This window comes from Tachypleus tridentatus, chromosome 11 (assembly GCF_004210375.1).
Source record: "Tachypleus tridentatus isolate NWPU-2018 chromosome 11, ASM421037v1, whole genome shotgun sequence".
Taxonomy (NCBI): domain Eukaryota; kingdom Metazoa; phylum Arthropoda; class Merostomata; order Xiphosura; family Limulidae; genus Tachypleus; species Tachypleus tridentatus.
In genome coordinates this window covers 70697732-70723587 of record NC_134835.1, presented here as the reverse complement: position 1 = coordinate 70723587, position 25856 = coordinate 70697732, and the positions used below count along the sequence as shown (strand labels likewise).

General features: G+C 31.0%; 1 protein-coding gene across 2 annotated transcripts in view; it reads left to right on the top strand.

The window, feature by feature from the left end:
- The first annotated feature begins 1929 nt into the window (after positions 1-1929).
- PolA1 (DNA polymerase alpha catalytic subunit) overlaps positions 1930-25856 on the top strand; it is a 110640-nt gene continuing 86713 nt past the window's right edge. Inside the window, exons 1-12 of one of the 2 annotated variants that reach the window (XM_076467855.1) lie at positions 1930-2067; positions 3029-3135; positions 3773-3869; positions 4184-4255; positions 4988-5112; positions 9068-9213; positions 9895-10220; positions 15957-15977; positions 16644-16770; positions 19970-20124; positions 22187-22299; positions 23246-23362. In XM_076467855.1, coding sequence (XP_076323970.1) covers positions 2052-2067; positions 3029-3135; positions 3773-3869; positions 4184-4255; positions 4988-5112; positions 9068-9213; positions 9895-10220; positions 15957-15977; positions 16644-16770; positions 19970-20124; positions 22187-22299; positions 23246-23362 — 1422 coding nt within the window. In that variant the 5' untranslated portion in view covers positions 1930-2051. The remainder of the gene's footprint in view (positions 2068-3028; positions 3136-3772; positions 3870-4183; positions 4256-4987; positions 5113-9067; positions 9214-9894; positions 10221-15956; positions 15978-16643; positions 16771-19969; positions 20125-22186; positions 22300-23245; positions 23363-25856) is intronic. The other variant, XM_076467856.1, reaches the window with a different exon arrangement.

The window sequence follows — 25856 nt, the reverse complement described above, 5'->3', positions numbered from 1 at the left end:
GATAATTGAATGTATCACTTCGAAAAATAGATATTTACTACATATTTGAAAATGGTTGAAATAATTTAAAAAAAAAAAATTAGGTGAGCTCACTTAGACAGGATACAAAATAAAATAAAAACATATTACCTTACTCTATATTAGTGTACCACTTTCTATTAGAAGTTTACTAATGTTGTTAAATTAAGCCTTGTTAAATGAGTAATAAAATGAGTGGTCCATTGATCACCGTTTCATGAATTCATTTTGAAAATTATTCTTAAAAGCCCATGATATATTTCCCAAGATATATATCAATCATAGTCTGTTGACTTCTTGATTGGCTGACACTGTTGAAATGGGCTGCTAAATTATGTAACTTGTTGATAATGTTATGTGACTGGTGTACTCCAAAAAGATCTTGCAGGCACAGCAGTGGTAGTAACAGGTGTAGATCAGATGAATTCTCTTTTATTTGGCATAGTTAATAGTATTTGAGATTATAATTATTAGAAGATGGGATAAGAAGGATAGCTGATTAACCTTACATTTGCAAATTAAGTTTTATTCTGGCACTAAAGCTTTACTATACATTTCTTATAGTTTTTAAATTATGTCATTTTCTTTATGCACTCCTTTGAACTTGTTTTTATAGTTCTTTTCTATTTCTTTAATTTTTGATGTTTTTATTATAATTTTATGTATTTCCCTTTTCACTTCATTTACGTCCTTCTGTACTTCACTTTTTCGAATTTGTTTTTATAATTCTTCTTTATTTCCATTTTGACATTTCGATACGTTTCCCATGGCTTCCTTAATCACGCGTTTGATCATATTGATTCTTGTTTTTAATATTCTGCTAATACAACCGTTTCAATTAGTTGCTAACTTATCTCTTAAGTAGTGTATTTTTCGCACCTCAATAGTACTTTAATAAAGCACAAATTCGGGATTCACAAAATGAATTAAATGATTAACTTTCATGAAAGTTCTAACCACTAAGCCACGACCATCACGTAATGTCTATACTTCCTACAAACTTACACAAACAATATGATGGTAGAATATTCCTTGACGAAAGCTTACAGCCGGAACGTTAAACAAATAAAAAAATGTCAAAGATTTTCGTGAGTTCATGTTCACTTCATTTATTCATAATTATGTGTACTATACTTCAGTCAGTGTTACGTAATTAAATTTTTGACAGCCTGAATAATGTATTTATTTATTTAATGCAAAGTGACTTTTAACGGGTTGTTTGAACAAACATATTTATTTCTATGTGTTATGAAAATTCTAACGCTAAAATCCCGGATTTCGATACACATGGTAAGCACAGATGTTCGATTATGCAGTTTTGCATTTAACTACAACCAAACAAGTGAAGTTCTTTGCGTTGATATATAAGTAGATCGTCCTTCTTTTCCTAAACCTGAAATTAAACTTAGTTATTTAGAAATGCGTCAGAAAACACAAACTAAATTCAGACTATATGTTTGAAATTAAGCACAAAGCTATGCAATAAGCTATCAGTACTGAGCCCACCAAGTGTATCGAAACCCGATTTCTAACGGTGGTAGTCCGCAGATATACCGATGTGCCACTAGGAGCTATTTTGGTATAAAAATACAACCGTTATTTTAACTGAGTTGAACCTTGTCTGTATGATTCTAGTACTGTAGTCTCTAAAATGTGGTGCAATTTTAAATATGAAAAGATTTGTATTTGTAGTCATGCTTTAAAAATGTTTTTCTTAATAAAATAAAACTGTAAGATTTTAAACAAATAAAAATAAATAAAATACATATTAAAAACAAATGAAATGAAGTTCGTGGTGAAATTCGGCTTGCGTTTAATCATCTTGAAATAATTGTTTGACAGTAATAAAAAAATAGTTTTTCGTAAAATTTATAATTTATCAGATGTATAACATACATCTATACCACCAGTCTTCGCGCCAAATTCTTCGCGCTACAAAACTGTTTGTTTACGAAACTTTTTATGTGTGATGTTGCTTTAAGATTTTGTTTGCGAGTGATAACGTGGTGCTGATTTGATAAACTGAAGTTAGGATGGATGTTAATACTGGTATATGTGAAATTACATATTTATTTTTTGCATTATTTTAAAATATCGGTTGAAATAATTAATTTTAAATTTATCATCAGTCGAATATTCTAATTTCTAGATGAAAACCTTCATAATATAATTTAAATATATAATTATGCCAAATATCATTATGTAGTAACGGGAACATTAATTTTGAATTGCGTTCTGATCGGGAGCCGATTTTAAAACTTAATTTTTGATATACCTTAATCATGATTTTTGTCTTACTGAATCTTATTACATTTTTTATGGTGAATAGTAACATCTGGGTAGCAATTGTTAACGTCAGACGTGAAGTAACAAAATAAATGTATATTTCAGTTTGTTGCCGTTAATACTAGTACTGCTAGTATATTGTACGTCCTAATCTTTACACAAAATTGTTATGAATTTAACTTTATGCTATATATAATGTGTAAAGATGCAAGAATTATTCTATATTCCACCACTGGATTCACTCTACACAAATTTTTCGTAAACTTATGAAGCTTCACTTAGAATATTGTGATTATGTTTTCTGTTTTAGGCTTGTTATTGCATACATTTTAGCATTACCAACGTAGAAAATGTTTTTCTGGATTATTAGTTGCACAAGAAACCACTTGAGCGAGATATTTAAAATTTTATGATGCTTGAGTAATATGTTTCTTGGTGACCTGAGTAATGAAATGAATGAGTTGGGAATGTAAATTTAATGTTAAGATTTATAGGTTTGGCCTCATGTTCCAGACTTTGTTTTTGATAATACTATTTATGAATTAGTTTGTGATTGATTGACTTCAATGAACTAAATTAACTATACTATCAAACTGCTTCTCTCAGTTTTGTAAAATGATTTTTTTAAAGCAAATCAGTGATTTCTGTCAGTAAATGTACATTTGTCAGTTTTTTTGTTATTAGGTTCTTTGTTCATAAGCATTAATGTCTTTCTTTATCCTAGAGCCTTTAGTAACATCTCGAAGCAGACGACAACGTGTTGATAAGTACGGTCGGCATGCAGCTCTAGAAAAGCTTAGGCAACTTAAAGGTGGGAAACACAAATATGAAGTGAGTATGTTTGTTTCTTCAGTACTTCCATTGAAAGATCTAAATTACAGAGCAACTTTGATACTTTCTTTTTGAGATGTTTGATTCTTAATTTTATAAGTTGTAATGTGCAGTTTTTAACTTACAACAGTATTTTTAGACATATATACATATACACACGTGTACATAGTAACTGATGATTTGCTAAAGCATTTGAGTTCAGAAATGATCTTGAAATAATCCTAAGTGAAATTAAAGTGTTTTTTTTTCTGACAAATTAGCCAAACAGTTTGAAGATAAAACAACAGTGTTTTTGAAAGAGTAATTCACTAATTACTTTTGATTCCAAAGAGAGACATTGACAGGAAATATATAGTAAATTAATTATCTTTTTTGAAAAATGGTAAAGAGCCATCATGAAATCATTGTGTAAAAGAAAGAAAAAAGCTAATTGGTTTTTTCCATTACATTTTCCTGTTGTGTAATTTATCTCATTTTCACATATTCATGGGTAATTGTTTGTGTTCTCAGTAAATTTTTGTAATTATATAATTCATATTTTTCTTCATAAAATCATTCAAAAGCTCTTAATATATAATTTCCTGTGTATGTATAAAGAGGTTTCCTACTTATAATCATTTAATTTGTTTTGGTTCAGTTGAAAGATGATTTACCAGTGTATGAAGAGGTTGCAGAATCTGAGTATTCCAAGCTTGTACAGTCCAGACAAGAAGATGATTGGATTGTGGATGATGGTAGGTGGTATTTTTTTCATTAATATATAATGGAAATATAAGTTATTTGATTGGTTTTTGTTTGTTTTTTTTTAATTGAATTTTCAAAGTGAAGTAGAGCCTCAGTTGTGCAAAAATTTTACAGTTGTAATATTTTGAAAGAAATAACATAAATAAATGAAGTCTACAAATCAGTTGTATTATTTATAAAGGGCTCATAGCAACACAAGACAATAATTTACACAGTTTTTATTTTATAAAAGTGAAAGATGTGGATGAATTTTGATTTCCAATTTTATTTTTTATATATCTTTGTTTGGGGAAATAACTTTCAGATGGTTCTGGGTATGTAGAAGATGGTCGAGAAATCTTTGATGATGACATCAATGATGAAGTTGATGATAAAGGTAAGATAACAGTATTAGTAAATAGCTATTTTACTTCATTAATATCTTACTGGCAGGTTGTGTAACTAGTGCTGTGAATCATGAAGTTAATTTTTTAGTACAATGATGTAACTTCTATAAAACCAGTACTAGTTATAATACTTAAAACCTCTAGTCTCTGAAAATACAGTGTGTCCGAGGTTTTCCTTCAGGAACTTATCAAATTTATATGTAAAATTCAGTTATCTTTTAACAGTGCTCCATTCATCTGTCTCTTATCAACAAAACTATATATATATTAGATTCAGACTTAAAAATATAGAACAATTATCTTAACTGTACAAATCACATTAGCGTATAGGGACAATAGCTTTCTTAAGTTGTATCAGATTTGTGGATATGTGTTATCTTACATTTATTACATAGGCACTGAATTCAATAAGATAACTTCATAAAACAGGTAAATTGGGTATACTTCAACAATTTCTGCTGGGATGTTATGCGACAGGGTTTAGATGATAAAGTCATATTAGTGAAGCCTTGGAGTCCTTGATAAAAAGTGAAGTGATAAAAAGGTTTATGCTATGTATTAGGTATTTCGTTTTTTCTGTAATTGATTGCTGTTTAAATTTACTTTTGTACAGATATAATTGTAAAAATCTTTTGAAGATGTCAGTATGGCATTTTAATATTATATCTAACTTAAAATAGTTTATTGGACAATGATAAGTATATGATTTTGTGGCATTACAGATAAAAGTTCTTCAAATGAACGCAAAAAAAGATTCAAACCACCACCAGCACGGAAAGCTGCTCAAAAAAAAGTCTGTGATATAAAAAGTATGTTTATGGCAGCACCTGCAAAGAAAAAGACAGAGGTACAAGTATTTGATTTTTGAGTTCAAAATTTAGTGCATATTTGGAACAGAATTAGATTTTAGTAATTTAATATAACTACTATTTATTTTTTTGTTTTTTCATAAATTATCTGGAAATGTATGTGCATGCCTGTTTAAAAACACACACACATGCATTTTTGTAACAAGAGCATTGAAGCATCTTCTGTACAGAACAGGCTGAAGATGAAGTTCAGATGCTCTGTGAAAACTGAATAAATACTGTTTAACAAGAATTTCCCTTGTGTGAATTCCTGTACATGGTAAGGGGACCTCCCAGGGAAGGTTCTGTTCTTTCAGTTTACCTCCTAAATATCCACCCACGTTTTTGCTGTGCATGGTGACCTGTGAAGGGGAGGAGAGGATCCTGGTGGTTGAGGGGTCCAACCCTAACACATTGGCCTTGAATTCCTGTACATGGGTGGCCTTGGGGTGGCCACCCTTGGGTCATTTGGCTGGCCTACTTGGGCTAGGATCAATCAAGTACCAGTGTTGGATGTTCTCAGCAGGTGTTGTGGACATTGTATCTGATGCTGATGTTTGGGTATAGTGCTTACGAAACCCTGGCATTGCTGCATTGTGTTTGTTTGGCATTGTAGTGCATCCCCTTGTAGGGCTTCATGGTGGGTGGGGTAAGTGGGCACCGAAATTTCCCTTTTTTTATTATGGATCCTCCAAATAAAAACTTAAATAAAGTAATGAAAAAACTGTTGATAGGTAAACGACCACGTCTTGAAGATTCTGAGCAGTAATCTTCAACATCTGTTACACCTATTGTACCTCACTTTCTTATCTTATATTCTCTTTCAGACAAACCTTTAGGGCAGATGTCTCCCTTTTTCATTCAGAGGAGACTAGATGAACTTGCTGGCTCTCCAGAGTCAGTAAAGAAGCTTCAATCTGGTGACATATTTGTGGAAACATTCACATCTCAACACAGTGACCTCCTCTTGCATTCAAAGGCAATTGGGGATATACCTCTTGAGGTTACACCTCATGCTACTTTAAATTCATCACGAGGAGTTATTGTTGAGAGGGATTTTAAGAATGTCTCAGAGTCAGAGATTCTACCTGTTTTCTCCACCCAAGGAGTTTCTACAGTGAGGCGTATCTCCACTCGCAAAGATGGAATTACAATGCCGACCAGTGTTCTCATTTTGACGTTTATATCACCACGTTCACCTGCCACCATCAAGGCAGGTTATCTAAATTGCAAGGTATGGCCGTACATTCTAAACCCTCTCCGATGTTTTCAATGTCAGAGGTTTCGCCACTCAAAGACATCATGTCGTGGTTCCCTGACATGTGCTCGTTGTGGTGGCAAGGACCACAATGCCTATGAGTGTGAAAAGGACCCACATTGTGTCAACTGCAATGGTTCTCACCCTTCCTACTTTTGTTCTTTCTCTAAATGGTTGGAGGAAAAAGAGGTGCAGCTTTTGAAAACAACATAACATTACTTATCCTGAGGCTCGGAAATTGCTGTCCACCACTTCATCTTGGACGTATGCTGCTGCACTTCGTGTTCCACCACTACAGTGGGAGTGCAGACAGATCTCTCTGGTTCTCCAAGAGAATCGTTCTCAAACCAAATGAAAAGTCTTTTGACCTCCATGGTTAAAAAAGTTGATGAATCAACTTCAACACCCATCTCTGTCTCTAACATACCTTCTAGCAAATCCCAAGATTCACTTCCTTTGGTACCAGGGAAGGGCATTTCCTCAGATGCATCTTTTTTACCAACCCCAAGATGCAAAATGATCATTCGTTCATGTCCTCAGTCATTGGATTCCTTTTCCAACAGCAAAGACCTGCCCAATCGACCCAGGGCAGGATCCATGGAAGTCGATAGACCTCCTTCAAATAAAGACAGTAAAGAAAAAAAGACGTGGACGTAAACAGTAAGGTTCTCCACCAAATTCACCTACACATAAATAAAAATGGCCACCTTGATACAATGGAATTGCCGAGGTTTATGTTCTAATCTGGATGACACAAAAACACTGATAGCTTCCTACCATCCTGTATGTCTTTCGTTACAGGAAACATTTCTGAAACCTGTCAATACAGTCACCATTTGGCAGTTTTCTTTGTACAGAAATGGCAGGTTATGTAATGGACGAGTGCATGGAGGGGTAGCAATGTTGGTTAATCAGCATGTGCCCACCCTGTCTTTGCCACTCAATACACCCTTGGAGGCCATAGCCATCAGTGTTTCCTTAGGTCATACTATCACTGTTTGTTCTCTCTACCTGCTGCCTGGAGAGACCTATGATCAATCAGACGTCAAATAACTCAGAACCAGGACTGGAAAGGCCAACTTCAGGTGGCTTTTGTACATACCAATTTTTCTTCCTTGCAAGTTTTGATAATTACAATTATGCTACAGAAACCCCTTTACAACTTGTATTACTGTAATTTTTCTCTTAATGTTGTAGGCTACATGTAAACATTGGTTTTATGCTACTTATGGTTTTTTTTCACCTTAATTTCCTTTTATGAATTTTACTAAATTTACTTTAATTTTAACTTTTTACTGGATGTTTGGTGCAAATAGCCTAGCTGCTTTGTGCCATAAAACACTAAATCAATCAACCAACCAACCAACTTAACAAGAATTCAAATGTTAGACACAGAAATTTTATTTTATGTTCCAGTCCTACAATTGGAATGTGGGGCAGTGTTAAGAACAGATAATTAAGAAAATTAGAAATAAGTAAATGTATAGATTCTGTGTAAGTTTTTTAAGGCCAAATACACTGAAAAATAATATTCAAGCTTCATTTTCTGTGGAGACAGACAGCTGTAAGAATTAAACACACTGATTTGCAGATAGGATTGTACTTGTTGACTTCAAGATAGAAATTAACTAAGAAAAACACCTGAATTCTACAAATAAGCTTGATCTGTGTGTCTAGTTGACAGTGTCACCTTGTGACTTTAGTTCTTTCAGTACATTGATCAGTAGTAGCATGCACAGTAGTGATTTGGCCAACAAAATATATTATACTTGCTAATTCTTTTAATCTTGATTATTTATGTTATTACAACATCTTCTTAGACAGAATAAACATTATCTACTATAGAGAATAAAGTAACTCGAATGGGGTGATTTGAATGACTTCCTATACTATATGGCTCTGCTAAAATTGCATTGAAACTAAATTGGAAAAATGTTTAAAATTTCTATGTAACTAAATTAGGTTGAAAACATATCATATGCCTGCTCTTCACAACATTAATATATATAATTGCAAACAAGATAGGTATAAACCTAATTCGGATGACTTGTTTCTGCTTAAAATAAGTCCAAAGTTTGTCTTTGAGAGATGAAACTTATCTACTCATTTTGTGGATATAACATTTAGAGCAGTGTATCTTAATCTTTTTTTCATGTCATAGAGAATTTAATATAAATGCTGTGGACTCTCTCCCCCCATACATCCACACACACATACACACAAAATAATGGAAGGAAAAAAATCATTTTTCCCCTGTTTACGGACCCCCTTTAGCCTTTTCATGAACCATTGGTTAAGAACCCCCAAGTTTGAACACATTCTTCAACATCCTGACCATCAGTAAATGTTTTATTCCTTGTTTGTATTTCAAGGGTTGTGCATAAACTGGAAATTATTTTTATTGTGCTTTTAATAAGGTGAATTTAAATACATGCAAAATTAAAGTTCAAAGTATTTTTAAAAATGTATATTGTTCTTCATTTTAAAAGTTTTAGTATAGGTATGGTAATTTAGTGATTAATAATGTTAGTATGCACTTCTCTAAATCTTGGACAGTCATTTTAAGGAGAGCTATAATAATAGTGCACAATTAAGCTGTAGACTTACAGATTAAGTTGAAACTCTCTCAAAAGATTAATTAATTTTTCTTTGTAAAGAAAAAAATTAAAGATTGTTTTTTATTTTTGTGACTTCAGAAAGAGGTGAAACTGGATGATGATGAACTGTTGGGTAGTATTATTGAAGAAGTCCATAGTGGTAGTATAGGCTCCTCTGCAGTTTCTCCTAAACCAACTATATTGAAGAAAAAGGAATATCATCAAGCATCTCCTCAGTTAAAGAGGTAAAAACACAATATTTGGAATTTTTAAGTTTATTATTTTTAATTGTTTATAGTATTCCTTAATAAAATATTTTTGAAACTACAGTGTAAGACATATCCAAACAGTTTTCAAACATCCTTTGTCAGCCTTATAGTTTTAATGTTTGTATTCATTTTCTTTGTTATATTAGAAGCTGAAGACCAAATGCATAAATGTAATGTATTGTGAATGATGTTCATTTTACAAGTGAAGATAATTTCCATAATGTCATCCATTTGCAGGATAAGAATGAATAAAGTTAATTAAATAATATTCTATTGATGTATTGTTGAAACTTGTTTAACGGGCAGTAAAGTATATCATTAGCTAAGCTGAGTAAATAGGTAAAATGTAGAATAAGAAGTAAATATGTAATACATAAAGCATGTTTTTTATATGTAATTTTTCAGAGTTTGCTCAAAGTATGTGGTGATAAATCAAAAAATTGTTTTTAATTACCATAAAGTAATATAAAATCACTAGAAAGTCTTTAAGACTAGGTTCAAGAAGATATTATCTGTCTAAACTTTCCTTTACCACTAACAAGAATTACCCTTTCCCTCTGCCTCTAAACTTTTTATGAAACTGACTTCAAATTTAAAATATTTTTATACAAGTCACTTTTTTACAGATAAATTGTATTTTTTTTATTCAATCTTCAGAGCTGTCAATCCATTTGCTATAAAAACTCCAGTTCGAGCTCTACAGTCAAGAGAATTGTTAAGACCCAGAGCAGTTGAATATAACCATCATTTACCAGAAAAGTCAGAATTCAAGGATGGAAATACTTTACATTCAGAGTCTCCTTCTAAAAAGCTTTTAACAGGAACCTTTTCCAATGAGAAAGTGACAGAAGTCACAAAAACTAAGAAGTATGTCACCGAGCAACAGGAAGCCATAGTTGAAAATGGTGGTATTTCAGATATTGAGCAGTATGACTCCACAGATCTTATGGAAGAGAATAATAAAGCAGGAAATTGTATCGAAGGTAAGTGCATGTAAAGGTATATTCCAGTGTCTGAAACCTTAAACTAGGTAATATCTACAAGAAAAGTATCAATCTGCAATGCTAGGTCTAACAAATATGTGTAATATACTTTCCTGTAGAGATAAAATATTTTCTATTATTATACATAAACTAATTTTTTAATGAACAAAATTATTTTAAAAACATTATATTTACATTAATTATAAGGAGGAATTTAAGAATTTTATGGAGTTTTGCATTCAAACTTCCAGGATTTGTGTACTTCAGAGATATAGAACATTTCTCAAATTATCCAAAAGAAGTCACAACATCATTGTCTTAAAGGTTGAGGATAACCTTTAGAAGAAACAAACTTATTGTTAGCTCACACGTGAAATTAACTAAGAAAAAGTGAAGTTGCAAGTTTCTGGTGATGTATCTGAATACTTAGGAGTTGGGGCTCGGCATGGCCAAGCGTAGTTAAGGCGTGCAACTCGTAATCTGAGGGTCGCAGATTCGTATCCCGTCGTGCCAAACATGCTTGCCCTTTCAGCCATGGGGGTATTATAATGTGACGGTCAATCCCACTATTCATTGGTAAAAGAGTAGCCCAAGAGTTGGCGGTGGGTGGTGATGACTAGCTGCCTTCCCTCTATCTTCCAAAGATTGATATTTGTCATAAATTTCACTGTTATTTTCCGACCTGTGACAAGAAATTTGGATGAGTCTTTGTCATTATGCGTTCCCTCTAATTTGACTGTTATTGGAGGTTTTAGCACCATTTCTCTCCTTGTCCTGTCAAGTTTTTCTAGTGGCACCATTTTGGCTGGGTTGGCCTTGATTTTCACTCCTCCAGTAGCTTCAGGAGTGTCAACATTTTCTCTGGTTATTTCATTTTACGTCAGCCTTGGTCAGACGTAATCATCCAGAAATCAATGTTCTTTGACTTCGTGCCCAATTTTTATGCAGTGCATCCCACAACATCAGAGATTGTCTTTTTGGGTGCATCCTCATTAACACAGTCATTTAGTATTCTTCTTTGAATGTTTGTCAACAGAAATGATTTACTTATCATTAATGGTCTCTCAGACAAGGGTTTAACCCTTTTCATCCCACTTTGCTACATGTCTCACTTTCTAATGTGGTTATTCGACAAAGGTTTAGTGCCTTTGTCTATTGCCCTCTATAAAGCTGTCTTAGGTTGCTTTTCAGTTTTCTAAGAGAATGAAAGTTCAGAGTCCCAAGTTTTGTCATTACTTCTGAAATGGTTTCAGGTTACCTATCCTTGTAGGCTTTTCTAGGTTCCTAATTGGGATGTTAACTAGTTCTCCATGGCTTATTTTATCCACATGTTTAACCATTGGAATAATTTTCACTGTATCAATTTTCACTTAAGACTTGTTTTCTTCTGTTTTTGGCTAGTGGTCTTTGACATTCAGATGTATTTGCACTTTATGCTCCCAGGATTTTTTCTATTCCAGTTATGTTCTGTAGTATCCAGTTTGTTTTTTTTTCTACCCAAAACTTAGCAGCTAGATAAGGGGATAAAGCTTTCCTTCCTATTCATCTTTACTCCTCTTCACATTTATATCACAACATAGATCCAGATAACTTTTAATGTTTGGTTCAGGCTCTGATGGGCTCAACAGATAGTCCGATGTGGCTTTGCTATAAGATAAACACACACTCAGACTCTGGTATGTTATGTGGCATAAATTGAGATCTTATTGTGTCACATGACTTATCCACTGTCACTTTGAGAGGGTGGAATTGTCATGTGCTTTATATGGTTTATACAAGTCTCAGCTCATCATGTTTGACATATCTGTATTTCTGCCAGTTTGGGTGCATTGATCACTGGAGGGAATTTATGTCACATTATTTACTTGAATTAGCAGCTGGTCACCTATTTACATGTCTTGCTTAACTGAGGCCTTGAACTTTCTGCATGCTGCAAGACACTATGAGATAACAACACTTGCATAGCAAGAAAAACTTAGAGGTTTTAAGAAAGATGGTATCAACAGTTGAACTACACATACAATGAACAACTCTTAATGAGTTTCATAAAAATTGTCACAACTATCTTCTTTAATATAATTACTTTGTTATTTTTCTGTGTGTGCATTTGTTTTTCTTTAAGCAAAGCCACAAATGGCCATATGCTGTGTCCACTGATTTTAGCATTGTAAATCCACAGACTTACCACTGTACCAGCAGGGGTCTCTTGTTATGAAAACTAAATAATAATGAAATATTAGGTTACTAAATAATAACTCTTATAATAAGCAGTCTTGTATATCCAACACAATAACAAGTCCTGGGGCCTTGTCAGCATGGATGTGGTCTAGGTGTCTCTTGTGAGCACATAAAGTATTTCCAGACCATTTGGGTTGGGTTTTGCAGAAGGAACCAGTTTTTAAATAGTTTTTCCATCTTGTACATTTATTCTCATGATGTTAATTTGGTCTCCACTGCCCACATTTTAGATTTCACATTATCTAGGCAAAAATCATACCTTTTTCAGAAATTGTGTAAATCCTGCTAATGTTCTATACTATGTCCCAATTTACATGTTTTCTATACAGATACTTTCTGTGGGATCCTTGCTATCACTGACTCCACCACCTGGTCAGTGGTAAGTTTCAGCTGACCTATGAGAGTAGATAATTGTGTTTTGGAAGTTTACAAAATTAAAATCTCTGTGGGTGATATAGTGGGGTATAAAGATTGTAGGGAAATATAATCCATACCAATGTTTCAATGAGTAGAGAAGTTTGTTGGGATAAATCATAAAGTGTTAGGAGAGATAATGGTTACTGGAAGTACATTTTTTGGTACGGGAAAATGTAAACTTTCTGCACAGACATATTTTAGAGTACTTAACCACAAAGTATTTGTTATCTGCGAGTGTTCATGCTCAGTGTATTTTAATTTTAAGGGTTGAAAAGTTGTAATGAATCCTTTATTCTACATAAAAAATAACTGAAGTTCAAACTTCCAACTCGACAATATAACCTTGATAGAAAATATTAAGAAAAATAATTCAAAAGAAACAGAGCCTAAGTGTAAATTATCATAACATCTAAATTATAATACAATACTTTCAAACCCTGATTAATCACTTGTATTTTCTAACTATGTTTGAAACAATATCCAATCTTAAAACTTTGTTCTTTAGCATTCTGGGTTATACTCTCTTAATTGCTTTTTTATTTGCTTCCAGATGATGAGATTATAATTAACTGCTGAATTATGATTGGTTATTGACACAACACTCGTTCAGTTTAATTACATGGGACACTTAACTCATTCACATTACTACTTAGAACAAACACCTCACTGTGAGAAAAATGTTACTTAGTGTGAACTTTCATCATCCTTGAACAAACTCAAGAGACAGTTAAATTTAACAACATAGAGAAAAGTAACTAAAATGTAACAATAATTAACAAATGGTAAAGGAATACAGCTTCACAAAGTTATGCTCTTAATCCAAACATCATTAACAGAACAAGAAACTGAAACACTCAACATCCAAAACAATATTCCTGATACTTATTTATACATTTAGTTATTTCAATTTGGATACAAATACATAGCATGATATCGAATGACTTCATGCTTCTAAGTTTTTACAATATTTTCAGACTTCTTGAGTGGTCCATAAGGTTGGAGCAAAGAAATAAACTTTTATTAGCCATAGAAACTTCCCTTTCAAATTAGTGAACTAACATGCTTTTGGCTTCAGTCTCACATATTATTACCTTTATATTCAATATTGTTATTTAAACTAATTGCTGAGCATAACTACATGTTATGTTAGCATTGTCTGGATGGTTAAAGGTAGGTAGATGAGGCAATAAGAAAAATGCTTGGTCACAGTACATTGTATGTAAGACAGATACAAACAAAAATGTGAACGTTTGATTATCACAGCTACTTACTTCTTCCTTGAAAAATTATACCAGTCCATTACACTCATATTTGTTACATTTTAACATCCTACTGTCAAATTACATAAGCATTATTAATTTTTGATATTAATATAAAAATTAACAAAAGAAAACTTTAAAAATAATAAAATACAGTAATAATTTTTCTGAAGTGTGAAGATGTGGATCCATAGACTTTCCATTCTGTATAAATGATTTCTTATTTATCCATCATATCTAAGAGAAACAGAGGGTTGAGTCCATTATCTTAAAACAATTCAGAATTTAAAAATCATCAAGCTACAACTAACTGGTATAAAGTTGAGATGGTATACAAAATGTATAATAACAGCATTTGTTTGATGTTGTTAGATAGTTTGTTGCTACTGAAAATTGGTTGTTTATGGGAATAGTATGCAACAACACTTTCTGACACAAAATATTTGTACACATATTATAAAGATTTATTCAGATTAGGGATTTAGAATTTCCAAGTTGGAAATATTCTTGTACTTCATGGCATTGACAATGGAGCTGGGTGATTAACCTATACAGTAGACTACGTATAAGCACTGATTATATCAGTTAATGTCATGTAAAGTAACTGATTACTCAAAATTATGATCAAATCTGTTATCAATGTCACAAAATTAATCAACTATCAAAATTGGTGTTCACTGTTCTTACTGTTTTAGATTATTCCAGCTACTCATGTAATTGAAATAATACCATTGTGGTTTCTCATTATTTTGTATTAACTCAAGGTTGTTCAAAATTAAAGAATAGGTTAAACATTGTCAAGTTTTCTATTTATATTTTAAGAGGACATTTCCAGATAGTACTCTTTGTCAGTGTGTACAGCTTACAGGAAAGGTGTGTATGCAGAATTTAACAAAATTGCATGTGTAACTTTTTGAACATGGAATGTGAGATTTCTCTGCCAAATAACATCATTTACATAAATCTTACAAGTGAAGAATACATGAAATAAAATGAGATTGAAAAATAATATGAAAAAAATCAGAATCCATAGGAAGAAAAGCATCCATTTAAACCAAATGGTTGTAAGGTCCCTAGATTATAGATTAATCTCCTTTTCAGTTGCTTGCTTTTGTGAATGTCTGTTGGAGCACTAATAAGTCCCAGAATTAAAAGTCCTCAACTGTTTGATTGTTGATGATGAAATGTTGACCTATAGGTATATCTTTATTCCACAGTTTAATATGGTTTAAATGTTTTTATGCTTAATTACCAAGTCAACATTGAGTTTGTTCATTGTACAAAGTATTGCATTTTTTGCAAATTATGCAGTAGGTGATACATTAAGTAGCACATTCAAAGGATTGTCTTATGTTGGATTTTTTCTCCTCGTATGTGTGGTTCTTTTTATATGTTGACATGTGACACACATATTTTGTTTACATGTATGAGTGCCCGTAGTATTATTTTGTTTAAGTATACTGTGCACCAGGATTTATCTTAGGTTTTGGGTGGGTCCTTGGAAATAGATTAAGAGGTAATAAGGTCATCAGTACATACTGTGTAATTGTTTAATATAATGTCTTTGATCTTCTTGTTGGTCTGATAGTATGTTAGCACAAGTAGAATATGATCAGCGTTTTCTTTCTTGGTAGTGTTGAGTGTTTGCTCCTGGGTATATGAACTAGTTTTGGTGGCTGCATCATGGATGTGAGAATTAGAGTAATATCTCTTATTTAAAAAAAAAAATTCATGTCTTTGGATTTTGATTCATAATCATTTCATGCTTTGTATAGTCATGGAAACCATGAGTATGGTATTGACTTTTTTTTTTCCTTTACAGGTGGGGAGGTTCAAAATATAGGTACATGTATAAATTTGTTTCTTTGTAATATATAGTAGTGGTCAGATGGCCATCTTTTATGTATATTAATGTTTAGAAAGGGGAGTGTTGTATTGGACATGTAACAACAATACATCATTGTAGTGATATACTGGATTGATTAAACATTTCAGTATATTCAACAAAGAGGTTGGCAAAGGTAGAATGCATTTTAGTTCCCACAGCAACTCCACAGATCTGTTACCATTAAAAGTAAAGATACTAATTGTAAGTACAAGTTTGGCTAAACATATAGTGTATGTTGGAGTGTCTAGTGTTGGTCTTTTTGCAGTGAAATTTATGGTTGTTAGATAGAGCATGAATGAACATAATGACATAGACTGTTATGATGTACAAGGCTCCAAAATTGTTATAATATGACATACTTAACCTCTGTATTATGTCTTTTTAAACTTATTAATGATATAAGTGAAAGTATGCACAACAGAAAAGTGTTACTTTTGGTTTTACTGCTTTTTTTTCCTTGTGAAAATTGCATGATTGATTCATTTTTAGGTTTATTTCTGATTGTAAAAATTTTATAAAGTTTTAGACATTTTAATTAATGTTTCATTTTTACCTAACATTATTTTTTGTATATAAAAAATAACACAATTTTGAGAACTTATTTTAATTAAAATTAATTAGAGTGGGAAAAGGAGATGAACTTAGATGATGTGAACATTGAAGAAGCTTTCTCAGAACCCATGGAAGTAGATGATGCAAAAACATTGTCAAAAATGAATTACCAACCTGATGTTAGAGTGGAAGAAGTGTAAGTTAGGATTTTTATGTATTTGTTTACATAAATTACCTAGTAGTCTGGCCTAGTGGCCAATTCAGATGACAAATTTGGTGTTAGAATGGAAGATTTTCAAGTTAAAGTTATGTATTTGTGTGCATTTTCATAAAGTAGGCATATTTAGCAACCAAGGTAGTTAACCAAATTGAGGATAAAACAGAAGATGTGTAAGTTAAGCCTGTGGTGCATTTATGGACATTTTCTTTTCTTCTTGGAGGTAATCCTAGATACTAAGATAAATCAGGAGGTCCTGTAGACTTTCAAGGGGGTAGCAGGAAAGAGTTAGTTAGAATTGCTGTATCAAATACACAAAATTCACGTTAGTGTTAAAGTACATAGTATGTAGATTAATTGGGATGGGATACTCATTGAAGATGCAGAATATTATTGTCTTGTAATAAAAAAAAGTTTGCAATCCCCTGAGATCAATGACCATGCTAGTGTTAGAGATGTGTAAATTAAGCTTATGGTGTACTTTTATTTTCACATAGTAGGCAGTACTAGTAGCCAAAATAAATGATGATCAGTCTGGGTTTAAAGTGGAAGATGTAAGCTAGATCTGTGATGTACTTGTGTATGTTTTCATATGGGAGCTAGGCTTAGCAGCTCCTCCATTTGCTGATTATTAAGATTCAGTTCAGCCAAAGAAAAGTGAGATCTCCATGATTAGAAGAATAGAAAGCTTTTTCTAAATATTTTCTTAATTCAGTTGAAGTAGTTATATTCATCATTTATTTTAATGAAATAAATTATTGAATATCTATACTTTTACTCACTTACTTAACTGTCTTTATACCAAGTTATCTGTGTAAAGCCTGTTTATTTAGGATAAGTAATTTTTTTAAATTGCTATAGTTAATTGCGTATGCTCAGTACTTACTGAGCGTGGGTATTAGAGGTTACATTATTTTCTGACACAATAATACTTTACCTCACAGTTTTCTCTCACCACTTGCATTGATACTCCCTTTTACTTTAGCTATATTAATGTAAAATATCTGTATACTAACATACAAATGATGATGTAGTAACCATCAATAAATAGAAGTGCTACACTTCCCATGTTGTAACTAGCACCCTCTAATCTTGTAGATGTTAACCACTCTTCTTGTGGTTTTGATTAACTTACTCAAATGTTTTTACTTTCTTGATTTTAAGACTTTGAACTTCTTTTCTAAATCAGCTAAATTTGTGATTTAGCATTTTGTTCATGCTAGTGGAGAGTAACAAATTATATTTTTTGTTTATCTTCTCTCCTTCTTCACTTCTGAAACGTTTTGTGCTTGACTTTTAATGTGATCCCAACTTCAGCTGCTGCTGCTACTGCAGTGGATTTCCCAACCACTTACATGGAATAAAATCCAAGGCATTCTTCACTTTTTATTAACTTGATTAATCAGGTATGTTATGTTCTGTCCTTATCTCATTTTCCCAATAATTCCGCTCCTGTCCTACTTGGGGACAAGTCTTTGGATCACTATTTTGTCTTTCCTTCTTCCTTGTGTATTTGGGTTTGTGCAAGTTATTTTCATGAAGCAAATGCATTTAGGGGTCATTATTCCTTGACTTCCATATACTATGGATAATCTTGCTTTTGCTTATCATTGTTCTGACTTCCATTATTTAGTAACCTCATAACATTTGGAAATACTTCTCCCTTTGTGAGGATTGGATACCAATGTTTCTCTTACCTTTTCCTTTCTGAGTTCCAGCTTCTCAGACTTTGGAAGCTTGGTGGCAATATCCTGTTGGGCATTATTTATGGGGCATCCAATGTTGGTGACTGCATTCTCGGGTCAAGGCTCATGGAGGTTAAACTCCTTCTCTTTGGAGGTCTTTTGTTGTGACTACTTAGGTTCTGAAAGTTGTCTCTGTAGGATTAGAATATTGTGTGCTGTTGAAAGTTGAATGATTATGACATTACAAAAGATGGTTCTACCATGAAGTCATGAACAGCTTGATTTAGTGTATTTGAAACTGTAATGTGTGTAACAGATTTATTGAAACACGGTTCCACACAGGAAATAAACTGTTGTCACAGTGAAGGATTGAAGTATAAATTAAGAAAACAATTTCCTGTTCTAAGTTTAAAGATTGATTCTTTTATAATAAGAAACATTTGTGTTAAAAAAGTTAAAATATGGTACTTTGTATACTTTATTTCAGTATGATTATAGTTTGATTATTGTTTTGTTTGGTAAATGTGGTTGGCTCTATGTGGCATGGTAAAATTGGTTTATTTGTGGTTCAAAGAAAGTGCACTTTTTGACAAACATTTTCATAAATGAAAATAAACTCTGAGACTTGAACCAAGGATGTTTGGCTAACTGGCCCATTACTATTAAAACATTAGTTACAGTGAAGTGTAATTTCAGCATCATTGACACTCATCAAGGCTCTTTGGCAGATCCTACATTTTCTCAGGATTTTTAACTCTAGTTTATTCTCATGCCTGAAAGAAAAGCTACTTTGTCAAACTATATACATCTGTGAAAGGTAGTAAAGTAACTCAGTGTAAAAATTATCTAAGTTACATATTATTAATTTCTTTAATTTTAAGGTGCCTGAATCAAACTTGTATGAAAGCATCAAAATTTCATTTGCAATATGTATTCTCTGTATAGCTAATCAACCACAAAAGGGCATCAAAATGGAGAAATATATCTGCTCCATGCAAAAGCTGCAAAGTATCCTCGATACACAAAAACAAGTTCGACAAAATATAATTACATCACTATGCAGTATATAAGTTCCTTGAGTGGTGATACTACAATCTGGTCACTTAATGCTTATCATTATTCATATCTTTAGTATTCATAGTAAAACTTGTGCCATGTTAAGAGTTCAAAGCATGTTTATCTTCACTGATGTTTATTGAAAAGACAATTCAATAATAAAAACTTCTGTAAAATTAAAAGCTTAAAGCATTTTTATTATTGCTAATCTTTATTGAGCAGGAAACTTCAACTTTATTTCAGTCTTGCTTAGATTAATTTATATTGATACTTGTATGTCTGACATCAATTTAATCATATTTGAATAACTTGCAGTTGAGACCTTTATGTACTTGATGCATAAAATGTTTGCTGCCTAATGGTACTTTTGAAGATGTCTGTTTCAGTAGTAGCTGTGCTAGAGTGATTTTTGGTGTTTTTACTTCTCTTATTTGAAGGGGTGATATGTGGGAAGGCCCATCAATTCCTGTCCCTTCTGTTATTGATGTACGTGTGGATAACTCACAATTACCAGTAGTTACCAATGAAGAAGGACAAGAAGTGCTGAGATTTTATTGGATTGATGCTTTTGAGGATTACTATAAACATCCAGGTATTTTTAGATTTTTACGAAGAATGTTTTATATTGTGTATAAAAATTAAATGTACTTTATTCTTAAAATGTTTAAAACTTTAGTAGTCATTGTTTTAATTATTTTTGATGCACCTTTTTGTAAAAGGTGAAATATCCACTGTGATCATGTGGTTATTCAACAATAAACTTACTAAACTGTCAACTGATCTCCACAAAAACTAAAGGTAAAAAGACAAATGTAGCATATAATTACAGGGGAAATGAGAGACAAAAATCAGTGCTTGAATTGAAGTAAAATAATTATTTAAACTAATTATTAAATTATAAAACTGTTTCAAGTACCAGGTAATTGAAAGGAAAAAAAAAATGAAACAGTATATTCAGATTAAAGTGAAGAGGGAAAATACACTGACTTGCAGATAAAACAAAAAAATAGATACAGGGCATGCATGATTAGCATGTACAGAATTGTTCATTCAGTGAAGGAACTCTTAAAGTGAGCAATGGCTACCTTAGAGAAAAATGAAATACATTACCTAGAAGTTGGATCAAATTTAGTGTAAAAATTCCAAAACTGCAGTCATAGTATATATTCTGTTTGAAGCAAACCAATTAGAAAAAAGGCACCCAAATGTGGAAATATATGTGTTTCTTGGAACAAGTGGAAGGTAAACACCCATATACCAGATCAGTTGGGCAAAATGTAGTTATCTCATGAAACAGTTGATAAGTGCTCTGACTGAACAAGTTGCAAAGAAGTAATACCTTAGGCTGACTTTATTTATCACACACATCTTAATCAGCTTTAGTATGTTCCAGATTTGAACTTAGAAAAATTTAAGACATATGCATGAGAAGTGTTAATTGTTGTAACTTATTTTATTTGGTGGGTTCTTTTAAATTATTTTATGAAAATATGTGTAAAGTCAAGTCTATGTAATGACACAAATTTAGTTTATTTCTTGTTTAGCATTGACTACAGGTTACTGTTACGTGTATAAGATTGTAGACCTGAGTTCACAAATGTTTTCACTTTCAACAATAATTGGCTTGCTAATGTTACTATGACTAATGTATAAATCAATTTACATGGACAACACAAATTATTGCTAAATTAACTGAGAAGATACAATAACTAACACTTAGCTGAATATTTCAGTAATTTCTTAATCACTGAATAAACTGGAGCTAAACTCAATGCTTCACTGATTTTTATATTTATAATATATCCTTGTTTTTAGATCTTTTGCAAAATCTCTATCATTAACATTGTAGGTGTTCTAGGGCTTTTACAAACATATAGTGTCATCATCACCATTTTAGTACTCTCTCTATCAAGTGACTAAAATAAACTTTGAAATTATAATTTACAACAATAACTTGCCAGAGTACAATATGAATACTACTCTACAGCTTCTTTAGGTTTCTTCCCACCAATTGAATTGTACATTTTATATAAATTTCAGTGTATCAAATTATTATGACACTTTAATATTTGTATTCACATTTCTACATTCAGTGTGCAGTTTTCACACTGGTGTTTCTTTTTGTATAGCAAAAAGGCTATTTTTACATATAACATCAAAATTATTTATGCATATGTTTTAAGGAAAATTTGCAAATTTTTGGCATCTTTTTTTTCTAAAATTAAGAATCCAGAAACTCAAGTATTTTAAATAATTTCATTACATTAAAGTATTATTTTACGAATGTTAGTGTTGTAGGAAGGTAATAAATTATGTATTATTTTTATGATATATAGATTTTTATAGGTCTATCTACAGTTCACAAATTAAGTTTGTTTTTTTTACTTAAAGTGGCAGAAAGATTACTAACTAAAGTAATATTTGTTTGTATACAAATATTAAACAAGTAATACATATTTAAGGTCATTTCTTTTGAGACTATCTCATCTTTCTACATAAGTGCAACTGTCACTTGAAATTGTTATTAAAGTAAAACTCATTTCTGTTGTTTCATAAATTATGCTTTGATAAACCAATAAAAGTATGAATGTGTGATTTTTTCACCTTGGATTCTGTAAAGAATGAAATCTGACTACTATAGTTTTTTGTTTTAGGAGTTGTTTATCTATTTGGAAAAATCTGGATTGAAACAGCAAAGACTCATGTCAGCTGCTGCATATGTGTCAGAAACATTGAACGCAGAGTCTTTCTGTTACCTAGACTCACAGTAAGTTAGAATTTACTGCCATACTTTAAAATATAATTTTACACTTGCTGTGACATTGACTGTGTCAATAGTTTTATTAGTTTATTAAAGTCATCAACACTTTTGAGTTATTCTTTGCATTTTATAATTTTTTTAGCAAAAAATTATCTTTTTTAAAGTTTTGTCTTAAAGAATTCTGATCTCCAAAATTCTGTTAAACAAAATGAAATGTTTTTAAAGTAGGTAAATAAACTATTTCAATTATAGATTTTTTCACTTGAGTTTTTGTATAAAAGCAAGTTCAAAGTTTATAAGTGACTTCTGTATAGTTTAAAATACAAAAATTCAAACACATATTTAATTTTTTGTGAAGTACTATGTTCTGCAATAACTCTTGCCATCAAATGATACTTATATATTTATGAAAGTTTTGTTCACATAACATGCATTGTCTTAGAAGATTTTTCTGTTAAAGTAAAATGTGTATAAACTCAGCATAATTCCATCAGGAAGATAATGAAATTATGTTGATATTTATTAGCTTTAAAGGATTCAGGGTACATGAAAAACTTTAGAAAATGATTACAATTGTTTCAGATATTTGAAGAATTTATCAAAATCACTGATTTGTGAAAACATGCTATTCTTGTAAAATAATACAAAGAAATATAGTTTCATATAAATTAAAATATGGTGAAGTACAATTGAAAACTAATCAGTGATGTTTTCATTTACAAATTATATATCTTTGCTAAAAGCAGATGGCAAAAATATTTGCATGCATTGTATAGAAATAAAATATTCTTCCTTCATTATTAATTACATACTATTGTACAAAAATGTATTTCACAATATAAAAATAGAATGGTAATACACATGAAATTTTCTTGAAGAGCTACACATTTCTTAATCATAGCTCTATTTTTTCTTATATTTCAATGTTTTCTGTTTTTTCCTCAAACAATAGCATGTTGATCCAAAAACAAAACAAGACACAGGAAAAGCTGTTGTTATGAAAGATGTTTACCTGGAATTCAATGATGTAATAGCAGAAAAGTACAAAATTAATGAGTTTAAAACAAAGGTAAGAAATGTATTTTAATAATAGTAGAATTAGTGGCATTTTAGAAATTGGACTAACATTTTACAATAAAATATATTTATAATTCTGCATAGTTTATTTTTTTTATTGAAAAACTTTAATTTTAAGTTGTTTAATTTGTCTTATATTAATTAGCTATGAATTATATAGTTATGAATAGCTCTTACATGGCTTTACATTTTCTCAATTTATTTTGCTTTATGCTGTTTCAAGAATTATCGGATTAAGCCCTAAAAGATGATAGAGGAAGGAAGTTTTTTCTATTTGACAAAATGAAGAAACTCTTAATGAAATTTTAAAAGCAAGTTTAAAAAAGTATGAATTGTAGTTCAAAGGATAGAAATTTTGGTAAAAAAAAATAGTGAATTATAAATAAAATTTTGAAAAATATAAAAAAAAATATTTACAGTTTATTGCCAGTAATATCCTTGAACATAAATAAGATTTTTTGAAATTTTATTTTGTATAATTTTTAGTATTAATTATAAATTTAAATTCTGGTTAAGAATTCTCTTAAAGAAAAAAGTGAACTATTCAAAAGCCTTCAAGTTTTGTATCTGATACAAATTTAATTTATGTATTGATAAGTTAGTTTAGCTTTTGATATAACTTGTATATTTTGTACTACTTGTAAAATACATTTAGTACAAATGTAATCCTCCTGCATTGTGATATTTAAAAACATTTTTTACTAAACTACAGATATAATTTTTGTTGGTTTTAGAAATTAGATCTCCCCCTTTAAGAAATTAAGAACACTTGTTAACAATTTAAAGCTCAGTTTCAAATGAGATCAAAATCATTAGATAACATACGTATCATATTGTTTAAATGACGTTTACATCACCTTAATTCTAAAAACTAATTGTTAAAGAAAGTGTACTTGAAAGTTATGTAATTTCTAATTCTATAGTAGTTTTTTTAAATGATTTAAAAATGAAAAAGATTTTATACACGAGTGATGAAGCTAATTTTTATGATCAATGAATTGTATGAATTTAGTAAATACTTTACAAAATATATTATTTAGATTTAGAGATGAATCCTATTAATTTGTTAAGATTTTGTTTAGGATTCATTTAGAAAATTAAAAACACAATCAAGCAGTAACACCTCAGGAGTTGATTGTATTGAAATTAATGGTTGTTTTATTCATCACAATATCTTGTAAGTAATAAAAAACTAAAATTACCTTTCAATAGTAATTCATTAATAGAACATTTAAATAATAGAGATTTTATGTTTATCATTTTATCTTTTAGAGAGGAATTTGAAAATTAGTTCTTTCTCCCTCACCTAACTTATATCAAGAGTTTTGTGAACTACATTGATTTTTACAAGATCATTTACTTACAGAATACCTGTTTTCTGTGCTAAACTGGATAGTATGTGCTGGGAGAATGTCTGAAAGTCGTGTTTACCTTAGTTTGAGTTTTAAGTGAAACATTAGGCTGTGCATGAAATGTAACTATTGTAAATACAGTCATGATGTTTTACTGTTGAAGTGAAAACAGGAATAAAAATTAGCTGTCACTTAGCATGTATCCATTCTTTCTATTCTCAAATTGGGCATCCATCATATTTGTCCAAATCCAATAAGAAAAATGTTTTTGGGAGTGCTGGAGCCAGAGAAAAAATACTAGTACTACTAGTCTCAATCCAAGATTACCTTGTGTATTTTTATGTTTCTACTGGCTGATTGACAGACAGCCAACCAGTTGCAAAACATCTTAAAGTGCATTGACAGACATTTAAAAAGGAACAACATAGAAATAAACTTTAAATATTTTGCCAACTACCTTTAATAATTATTATGTTCTTGCCTACTTGCTTAAAATTACTTAGAATAAATGTTACTTTGTCCTCGCATGTTACTGTTATGTGTAAAATCAGTTAGGTGGATTCTGATTGGACAGGTGTATGTGATATAATAAAAAATGGGAGGGAACAGCTATAGAACAAAATTCTTGAAGTTTGTGAAATGAAAATATTTTACATATATACTGAATATCACAAATTCCAAATGTGATTTTCAGTCTTGTAAGTTACATATGTCTTATAAGGTGTGTTATCATATTGCAGTAATCCAAAGAATCTGGACAATATATATGTGTTTCATAAAGTATTGCATTAGTTTTATAATATTGATGTTTAGCATATTTTGTTAAGTTCAAAAAAGCTTGCTATTAATAATTTATACTGTTTTATAAAATTTAAATTTTAAGACTATTAAAACATTTTTGCACTTAAATGCAAGCTATAGGCTCTGCTCAACAAATTTCATTAACCCTTTCGGGCACTGAAGAAAATATTTTAATGTTTGGCATGGCGCTGAATATATATTTTTGATACTTCAACTAATTATGGTATCAGTACTAAAAGCATGATATTTCAGCAATAACTCAGCAAAAGTCCCTGCAATTTTCAGTGATTGTACCCACTACTATATATGTTAAATTCAATCCATAAGAATAAC